This window comes from Nannospalax galili, unplaced genomic scaffold (genome assembly GCF_000622305.1).
Source record: "Nannospalax galili isolate Female #2095 unplaced genomic scaffold, S.galili_v1.0 scaffold136, whole genome shotgun sequence".
Taxonomy (NCBI): Eukaryota; Metazoa; Chordata; class Mammalia; order Rodentia; family Spalacidae; genus Nannospalax; species Nannospalax galili.
The window spans coordinates 8,066,677-8,077,634 of record NW_008340872.1 but is presented as its reverse complement, the minus strand read 5'-3'; the positions used below and the strand labels follow the sequence as shown (position 1 = coordinate 8,077,634).

Genomic DNA, 10,958 nt, shown 5'->3' with positions numbered 1-10,958 from the left:
ATAAAGTTTCAGTGATGTAAAACGTCAGAGGGATATGTATCTACTCAAAAAACCCTTCAAAAATATCCATACAATATCTGAACATGAATGCATGTGTATACCTGAAGGCTATATAATAAGAAGCACAGTGCCAGACAGGAAAAACCTCCCTTCCAGGGTAGCTTAAGAGACTCCCCAAATGGCACAGGCTTTTGACATAGCCCTTTATTACTTCCCAGAACCTGAAGGAAAGACCTTATTCCTGAAGACAGGACATACTTTGGACACAGGAACTGGAGCAATGAAGCTGGAACTGACCTGGAAGGCTCTCCCTGAAGACTAGCCCTCATAGTTCTAGAGGATGCTACACAAGCTGTCAAGGGAGAATATCAATGGTCAACCAGCTGTAAAAGCCTAATAACCACAATGACTAGCACAGCAACTATCTCTATTGGTGCAATAGTGGCACTTTTATCTTGGGGGTAATCAACACTATCTAATTGGATTTAAAGCCCTCTCAATGGGAGGGAACTCATGGGTGGCACTCATAGATCCTAGAGAGAACCCTATTTCTGTCATATCTCTAGACAAATAAAATTTCTTACTGTACACTAAATACAGATCCTTAATTTACAGACAAGTGTACTGTACACCACTCATCAAAGAAGCTTCTTTTCGCAACAGATGGAGGCTACTGCAGAGTTCCACAACTGGTCACATACAGAGAACAGAGAATATATCTCTGAGAGATGCCCAGCCCTAAGTGACACATCTACCGTGGAAACTCTACACCTACACCTCTACACCTCATGGAACATAGAGGAACTGGGAGTAGAGAGAATACTAACACATCCCTTAACTTTCAAATATTTTTAAAAGCAGGTATTAGTTATAAAAAATAGGTTTCATTATGATGTTTTCATCTATGATTATAGTGTACTTGAATTATATTCGCCTCACCATTATCTTCTCTTGTCCCTTCCCTTCCCCCCACAGGCCTCCTTCCTCTTTTTCGGTCTTTTAGCCTGAGCTGTCCTGGAACTCACTATGTAGACCAGGCTGGCCTTGAACTCAGAGATCCGCCTGCCTCTGCCTCCCAAGTGCTGGGACTACAGGTGTGCACCACCACACCCGGCATGTCCTTCCTTTTCTAAAACACAATGTCTTTAAATTTCTGTAGTTAAGAGATGCTCATTAGTCAGATGCACAGCTATAATCCCAGTTATTTGGGAAGCATGAAGAGATAGGTTTGAGACCTGCTGGGGCTACATGGTGAATTCAATACAATTTAGTAAGACTTGTCTTAAAATAAAATTTTTTGAAAGGCCCAGGGATGTAACTCAGTGGCGGAATGCTAAATTTCCAATTAAATATGAAGCAGTAAAAAGAAGTCCCATTTAATAAAAAGGATTGCAAGGCGGCGAGCAAAGAGTGGAATAGTAGAAACCTCCCTCCTTGTCAGGAAATGCTTCTGTGGTTTTCAGTTTTCCTTTGAAAGCACAGCAGGGAGGACGTGTCTGCCCTGACCAGCTGCTCTCACCTATACTCTTTGAGGCATGCAAATCCTTTATGCAGAACTCTAGACTCTTCTGGCTGTGACATTCAGCAGCTGCCGAATCTGCGGTTCATGTGCTTGTAGGTGACACCAATGCGCTGAACCCTGTTTGAACCGAGTGTGGCTTATGTGGTGTTCATGAGGACAGGATAGGATGTGTAATCTTAGGGCTGCCAGTAGGCAAATCCCTTAACGGCACGGATGATTTAAAAGCTTGGCTCGGGAGCTTGGGGTACATTACTTTCATTCCACTGACTGTTATACCTGGTAACTTGCCAGGGCAGCAGGTGAAAATTGGTGAGTGGGTTGCAATTTCTGGGACACAGACTGGAGGAGCCAGGAGTTCTAAATTCCTTTGGCAACAGCTTCATCTCTTGGAGCAAGTTATATTATAGTACTATCATGCCCTACTTCTCCATTTGTTTCTACATTGAAACAGGATAGTGGTTCCAATAGGGTGAGTGGATGCTATGGACATGCTCATAGGAATGCAGGGAAAGATGCTGCATAAATACCAATTCTACATGAATTATGTAATAACAGATATTTCATATGAAATAAATTTAGTCCTAATCTATTTAGAATTTAGAACTATTTTAGATCTTTTTATTAATATTTATTCCTTCTGCATATTAATGGAGTTCATTGTGACACTTTAATATATGCAAACAGCTATTTAGAATTTTATTACCTTTTAATGGAGGTGGTCATAGCTCTCAGTCAGACCATAAACTTTGTTGAATTTTTGTTACTTCCTGGGTCACTAAATATGACATCCAGAGAAATCCATGCGCTTGAAAAAATATGAGGGACAAATAGTAAGAAATTTGTTAGTTAGTCATATAAATGAGTGAGAATTGAAACTAGTCAGATGCGTTGTTCACCAATATAATTATAATGAAGGATGAGGCTGAAGAGTCTGTGTTACTAATAAACTTGTGTTTCTCAGATTTTATATATTTTCCTGAAAGTAAATGAGGAGGGTGAGTAAAAACTCTTTAGAAGACAATTAACTCCTATTCCTAAGAGTAGTGTTCTTAATGACATGTTACTGATGTAGAAATTAGAATAAAAAACTCATGGAAAACTAATTCATTAAAAATGATTTCTGGAAATAGGTGTCTCAGTTTCTTCTTATTGCTGTGATGCAAACACTGACCAAAACCAACTCGGGGAAGAAAGGGTTTATTTTATCTTATATTTTTCAGGTTACAGTTCATCATTGAGGGAAATCAGGGCAGGAACCCAGAGGCAGGAACTGAAACACAGACCCTGGAGGAATGCTGTTTACTGGCTTGCTTCTCTGGCCTGTGCACAGCCTGCTTTCTTATGCAGCATAGGACCGGCTGCATAGGGGTGGCACCACCCACAGTGGGCTGGGCCACCAGGCATCACTCATCAATCAAGAAAATGCCCCACAGATATAGCCACAGGATAACCCAATCGAGGAAATTGTTCAGTTGAGATTGCCTCTACCCTGGCATGTCAAGTTGACAATAAAGCTATCCAGCTCAGTAGGATGTTTTTTTCCATGTTATATCCAGAAAGGTTTGCCATGTGCACCTACTTTCCTCATGTATGGGAGGAAAGGAGAAACTCAAATCTGTTCTCAGTTCCACCTCCCATGCTATAAGCAGGGTTTTATGGTTTGGTCTTCCTTACCAGTTTGCTCATTCTTGCCAGTATCACTTCTAGCCCAGTGTCTTTTCTTCAAGGTGAGCACATTTCTCACAAGAGAGCCTTTCTCAAAGGGCGTCTCCACTCTGAGGAGATTATGCCTATGGACCACAGGCTTCTAAGCAAGGGGTAACCAAAACCGCCAACTCAAGTATCTCTGTTGAGTTCTTCTAATGCAGGTTAAGATTTCTGAGGAGAATCACAAATCATCGGGAGATCTATTTTTCATCCAGCACATGGCAAGTAACTGACATGTAATGAGTCTCAGGGCTCTAGTTCAGGAGTGCGATGCTCATGAATGTCACAGGAAGATAAATGTCAGGATGATCATCTCACGCCTCTACCTTCAGTCAAGTAGAATCAGCCTAACTCTGTGCTACGTTGATTGACAATGCTGCTTTCATCCAAAAAATCTCCCCGTAAAGAATATCAGCAGAGCAGAGTGGTTGGTAATGTGTTCCAATGCAAAGAAATGGACTGACTGCTTCTCCTTGTTGTTTGCAAAGCCTCTACCACCTTGTCATGACTCCGTGGAATCCATGCAGGTGTTCAAACAGCACTGCCAGATAGCAGAAGAATACCATGAAGTCAAAAAGGAGATCGCCCTGCTGGAGGAGAGGAAGTAAGTACCATTCCTCTGAGCCTCTTTCACTGGGCAGAGAAGAGTGGTGGGAGGAGAGGACATTGTGGGAACGATCCAAACAGACCCTGTGTGGACTGAATGCTTTTACCTTACAGAGCAGCAAAAAAAGCAGCAGGCATGCTCCCTACTCAAAGCTTAATTTTTTTTTTTTTTAATGAGAGATTTTAGTTCAAGAAATTAAAATTGCTACCACCCGGAACCAGGCTATGTTCTCTGTGACTGTACGCAGAGGCCTTAGGGTACTTTGGGTCTGGGTGAATTTTATTGATGCTTAAATGGTAGTGGCCTCACATTAAATGGAAAAGCTTTTTAGAGTTATGTAAATGTATTAGTTGACTAAGTTCATTTTATAGTCCCAGTAAGTTTTTATCTTGATAGCATTTATTATCATTATAGTTGTGCTGTGGAGAATTGTACAGTCCAATTAATTAGAGCACTTTAATTTTACTGACTCAACTTTTTGTTTCAGAATACCCATTTTAATTGCATTTGATTTTGTCAACATCTATCCCCAGTGACCCTTTGTTTTCTCATTCTTACAAGGCATCAGACTAAATACTGTGCCTTCGTAGCATTGGCCAGTTTGTTCCTATGTATTTACCAGGGAGATCTGTTGATAATATTTACACTCCCTACTAAGTAGTAAGTGGCACCGCTGAGTTCCTGAAGCTTTGTACATTACATGACATCTAAATGCTAAAAGCCTTATTGTCTAGAGCTCAGATACATGGCAGTTTTAACTTTCTATTCTCTTCCTTCATCTTTCTGTGATATGTCAGGACATATTAATTTTTAAGAGAAAGGAAGTGCAGTGTATTTTGTTTAATAAAATCTTAGAATTCTTCTGAGATTCCCTAGCCAGGTGATTGGAGAATCTACCATGGCAGCAACAGTGTGGATGTTGGCAGCAGACTACTGCATTTACTGTAAGACCTCAGGTAGCTGCTTCTAACTTCTTTGTTTTGTTGTGCTTCAAACATAACATTTTAATTGGACTTTGGGTGCTAAAAGGTTAAAAGCTGTTAAGAAATCAGAAGCACAGCTTTTTAAACTCAAGTCTTCGTTTCTGGTCTCGATAAGTTGTCTGAAATATTAGATTGCATGCTTAAACACAGCATGACTTCTAAGAGTGATCAGTGTTATAGTCAAAGGATAACGTGGAATCTGTAGCGGGTGAGTGTGTCTTTCAGGTTGTGTACGTTTGGGCACGTGCATGTGTAAACTGTGGTGGTTTGATAAGGGAAAAACAATGAGAATGCCCCCCAAACGCCAGCCAGCTTTATCTTTATTGGTAAGCTTTTCAGGTTAAATCTACTGGAGGACTTTGTTTCTTAATTTAATTCCATATGTAGCATTTTTATGGCAACACAAGATCACCTGCTAAATCATATGTTCTGCAAGTTTATATTTTGGTTGCTGCATTTTAAAATATGACGGGATAACGACACAAGAATGGCTTGTGCTGTGTCTTTAAAACTTGCCCTTACTGCTTGTGTTGAGAAAAGTGGTAACTTGTGGGTACCACAATATCAAGATAAGGAAAGGCAAAGTTGACTTCGAGAAAGAAGTGACTAGCAGATGAGAGGAGAAATTTCATACAGCCTTTGAAGCCCCAAAGGAGTGAGGCAGCCGCTATTGAGCGTTCTGCACACGTTCTCTTTTTTCTTCATCAAACAAATCTGGATTCTCTAATTGGCTAATGTGGGGCCAAGGCCAAATTCTTTTACAACGATTTTTTCTTCTTTTATATAAAGTGTCTCAAGCTCTTTTGTCTCCATTCCCAATTCTTCTTTTGGGGTTTAGGATTTTCTACTTGGACCTGGGTTGATGCAATATTATAATAGTTTCCCTGCCTGTGTTTTCTTCATTAAATTGAGAGCCAGTCATTGTTGTCTTCCTCTTCCTCCCCCTCCTCCTCTCCCTCTTCCTCTCCCTCTCCCCCTCCCTCCTCTTCTCCCTCTACCCCCTTCCTCCCCATCCTTCTCCTCTTTTTTCTCCTCCCACCCCTACCGCCTCTCTGTAGACAGAGCCATGGATCCCAGGCTGGCCTCAAACTTCCTCTGCAGCCAAGCATAACCTTAAACTCTTGATCATCTCGCCTCCACTTCCCTAGTGCTGAGATCACAGGCATGTGCTATCACACTTATTTTATGAGGTGTTGGGACTCAAATACAGAACTTCCTGCACTCTAGGCAGGCTCTCTATCCACTGATCGCCAGTTCTTGGTCTGCATTTCACAACCTGTCATAGCATGCCTATGTACTATTCTATCTGATCACTGTGGGCAATGACATGGACTGGGTCTTCCTGAGGAATTGTACGTGGGCAGGCACAAAGAGAGGATCCACCTCCTGTCCCAGGAAAGGACAGGATGTAGTTGAAGGTAGGGTGAAGATAGGAAGTTCTAGAGGTACCTAGGCATATTATGGTAGCTTGTGAAATCCTGGTCAAGAATTGACTATTGGGGCTGGAATTGTAGCTTACTTGGTAGAGTGTTTGCCTAGCATGCAGAAGTTCTAGGCTTGATTCCCAGCACCTCATGAAAAAGGTGTGGTAGCATTTACTTGTCTGGACTTTCTATAAGCTGATGTCAGTAGTTGCCCTAAGTTTATTTCTTGTCTTTATAACTGTCTCTGTAGTTCCTGCAGGCACAGACCCTCTTTAGCATCTCTTTATATGCTAATCATCTGCCATGGAGCTGTGCATAGGGTCAGATATGAAGGAGGTTGATTTAGAGTAGCTTATTATAGGTTGCAGTAATGCCCTCTGTATACATATATCATGTTCATACTTTGTATGATATGTATTTAAAATACAGAGTCAGTGTCAGTAAGGGTTACTAAAATAGTTACGCTACCAAGTATGGGTATATTCATCAACAAATGAGCTTGATTCTCTAATGGTTATTAACAGTCACTGTTTTCTCTAATTTATAGTGAAGCAGGAAGTCATTTCACAACAAATCTTTTCTTGAACAGTCTTTGTTTTCAAGCAAGATAAATTGGGCCAGATGGATTTGACCTAAGTAATTAGCATTCCAGTTTTTAATGATTCTGATGATAATTTCTTTCCCAACATTTCATAAAGTGCAGCTGATTATGATGCCTTTGGCAACTGACTCGTATGAGCTACACAGAAAGAAAGATGCTAAATAAAAATAATAAACAAAATAAAAATAAAATAGAGCTTTCTTTATTGGCTTTGAGCATAGCCTAATGTTTGAACTCTAGACTGAACTTCTCCCTTATCTCCAGAGGAGGTCTCCCTGGATCAAGTTTGGGAGAATTTTCAGTCACAATAGAATTGTTGCTAGGACTCCGATTGGTGATCATCTGTTGGATGGTTAAAGACTGTCAGACATTTTCAAGGATTATAAACTCACCATGGGAAGAAACGAATTTATTTAAATTTGTTTCTGGTTAATGATTAATGATGTACAAGCTAGTTCCTGCTGTAGAGGGAACATTAGTTTCTTCTCACTCTTAAAAAAGATAATTCTACTGACATCTTTAAAAGATAACTCAGAATGTGCATTATCTTTAAGGAGCTTCATTTTTGCTCTTTCCTTTGCTCCTATTTTTGCATGTGAATATATTCTGTATAATTGTATCTATTGTAGCATGTCTTTTGGTGTTTTGTAAGAATTTTCTTGCTGTACATAGAGCTTTCTGCTTATGTGATGGAAACTCACAGAAGTGAGGAGAGACTTTTTACAGCTTTTGAAATCTAATACTGATTGGCAGACAGTAAAAAACTAAAATATACATGAAATTAAAATCAGTTATAGAGGTTGCTGAGTTCTAGACAGGATTTTATCTTGTCCAGTAGAGAAAGCACTTGTCTGATCTATGTATGAATCATTCTAGAAGACTGAGGAAAACAGGAAACGATTTACAAAAGAAATGTTTTTGCTTGACATTTCAGGGTTTTGCAGTATTTTCAGTGTTGTGTAGCCATTGTCAAAACATGAGAGCATTTTCATTTTCAGAAAGAATCTCGTCACCTTGAGCAGGTCCTCTCATCATCTCTTTTTCCTGGCTATTAGCAAGTGAATCTATTTTCTGTCTCTATCAGCTTGCTTCTGGATATTTTATATAAATGGAACCATATAATGTGCATTTTTAATGTGACTGGCATAGCGTAATAGCATAATGTTTTCAAGGTTCATCCACATTGTGTCACACACCACTGCTTCATGCTTTTCATTCTTGGATAATAGCCCATTGTATACATTTTATTTGCCTTTTCATCGGCTAATGGGCATTTGGTATTTTGAAAAATGCCACTATAAACATTGTGTCAAAGTTTTTTCATGGGCATATTTTCAAGTCCCTTGAGTATGTCCCTAGAATAGAAATGTTGGGCTAACGACAGCTCGGTGTGTGAGCTCTTGAGACCAGCACACGGCTTCCAAAGGGCTGCACCGTTTTATATTCTTTGCAGCAGTGTACGAGGGCTCCAACTTCTCTACATCTCTGCCAGTGCTCACTGTGTCCTTTTGACAATAGCCATGCTGATGGAAGTGAAATGATGCATCATTGTGGTTTTGATTTACGTTTCCCTTGATGGTGATGATACTGCACAACCGTCATGTGCTTTGGGGCCATTGCTATGTTTTCTTGGAGAAAGGACTATTTAAACACATTGCCCTATTTTAAGTGCATTGTCTTTTTATTAGTGAGTAAAAATGTTATATGATCTTAGCAGATTCAGCAAAAACATTGCAAGGGGTTTTCATGTGGCAATGCTGTAACATATTGTGCTTATATTCTTTGTTTACTATGATGCTGAGCACCGAGTCCTGGGGAACATACTGGTATGGAGAAAAGCTGCATATGTTACTTGTAAAAGTTTAATCCCCAAATATCCCTGTTTTTGTTTGCTTTCAGAATGATATTTAATTTATTCTGAAACTGTCAACAGAGATTTTTACGTTTAAATAGACACATTTGTTGCTGTAGGATATTTCCAAGGGCAGAGATTTTTTTTCTGTCTTTTTGAAGCAGGGTCTCCCTGTAGCCCCAGCTGTCCTGGAACTCACTCTGTAGACCAGGCTGGCCTTGAACTCACAGAGATCCACCTGCCTCTGCCTCCCAAGTGCTGGGACTACAGGCCTGCACCACCATGCCCGGCTTCAGGGCAGAGACTTTTTTAAAACCATATTCTGGAGACGCTTCTCAAAGATTGGGAATGGAGAGGATGTCAGCAAGCCACTGTCATAGAGTCTGCCAGAGAAGGACTCAGTCTATCTGTGTTATTCTCTGATGATGAGTTTTTGAAAAAGGGCTGTGTCATATGAAAATGCTGAGAATCAAACCTCACTTTTACAGTTCCAGCCTTTGGTCTTAAATGTTTACTCAGTCTAGAAATTGTGTTTTCATTATCATAAAGAAAGTGCAAATGTAGGTATTTTTCCACAGGTGTTTGCACAATGTGTAGGCATGTGCTATAAAAATTCTATCTTTTCTTTCCTATGCTGTCTGATGTGGATAAGCTCCCTCCTGGATAAAGTATGGGATTTGAATTCATTTCTCCGCAGTGAAGATGCACTTCCCAAGACCAACCAGAATATAGACATTGCCTGGTTTGCACTGGACTTTGTAAATACTTGTTGAGTGAGTTAATAGAAGACCAGAGAACTGATTGCCTTCACTGTGCTTGAGGAGGCAGAGGAAGGGCCAAAAGTTTCCTTCATTTGAAAAGCTGTTTTTGTGTGGAAATCCAACATCCCAGACTTTATCTGGCTATGAGATTACACTGTCTTCAATGCCCCAGTCCTAACAATTGGGTTCTTAACACCATCTAAACCCACGCTGTCTGCTCTTTTAACTAGAATCTCATTTACCCATCTGCCTGAGACCTTATTAAAAGGGACAAGATATGTATATTTCCTCAGTGAGTCTACCTTTAAGGAGACTTCCCTTACTAAGGAAGTGATAGGTAAAAAGTTAGCGGAGAACAAGCAAATGGAGGAGGAGGCACCAGGACACAGATAAAACTCCATCAAAACAGGGTTTATTAGCAAAGGAACACATGGGACAGATTCCCTTCTGGGCAGGGAAAATGTCTGCCTGGGTCTTGAGTTGGGATCTTTCAAAAAGGGAGGCTTCTGCCTCCTGAAGAAGGCGGGAAGATGTATTTTTTTAAAGTTGGGTGGGGGGGAAGTGGGAGAGCGGGACTGTTAAAACCTGCTCTCTTTAGAGATCAAAGGGGAAGCCTGCTGTGTTGGCCAAACAGTGGAGAAAAGTCTGCTTCTCTTGACTTCAAAGACCAAGGTGCTTATCAGCTCAGTTCCCTTTTCTCAGGAGCATGAGAAGTCCTTGGGACTCTGTTGGTGAGGGGGCAGGGCTATCTGAACCTTAACATTCCAGCCTTTTGTGTTACAGGATGGGGGCGCCTTGTCATCTTGCTACTTCCTGCTGGACAGGTCGTCGTGGGGGAGCTGGATTAGGGGTCGGTCAGACAGTGGGGGTTCCCTCTTCATGCATCTCAACAGGGTCCTCAGTGGTTGACAGGCGCTTGTATACATGTGGAGGGAAGGAAAGTAACAACTGATTAAAATTAGTAAGAGTTAGTTTTTGGATTTGGTCCTGAAAATATCTGAAGAAGCAAGGAGCAATGGTTAGCACAAAGGTATGGGTCATTTTTCATTTATTTTTCTTCTGCCAGGGCTGAACTCGAAAGTGATGGACTCAGGATTTGTTTTCAGGCATTTCAATAGCTGTTGGAGTGGCTAGAATCAGTGTCAGTTACCTATCAAAGGCTTCTAGACAGGGAGAGAAAATAAATTTAGCCATCATTTAATTTTTTAGGCTAGAACAATAGTGGGTTGCCTCCCTTAGCTGTAAGTGGGCACTACAGTATTATAGACCAATATTTGAAGTCTTACATCTGAGTAACGTCTTATTAGGAACAAAATCATCAATGAGAGATAATTGTCTAAATAACGTAAGAATTTATGTCTAATGTCTGGGTTGTGTAATCCCTTGAACCCTTAAAATACACTGATGACTTTAATTTTGGTTATACTTTCTTTTCAGGTGTTTAAGACCGCTGATGGCCCAAATAAACAAATTTATTTTTACTCTTCAGGTCGTATGAGGG

At 40.5% G+C, this 10,958-nt stretch overlaps 1 protein-coding gene across 6 annotated transcripts in view; it reads left to right on the top strand.

The window, feature by feature from the left end:
- The window catches only part of Map3k7cl (MAP3K7 C-terminal like), a 76,245-nt gene that overhangs the window by 43,459 nt on the left and 21,828 nt on the right, over positions 1-10,958 (top strand). For all 6 annotated transcript variants that reach the window (XM_029564913.1, XM_008836023.3, XM_008836024.3 and 3 more), the window contains one exon: positions 3,718-3,833. In XM_029564913.1, the coding sequence (XP_029420773.1) occupies positions 3,718-3,833 (116 nt within the window). The remainder of the gene's footprint in view (positions 1-3,717; positions 3,834-10,958) is intronic.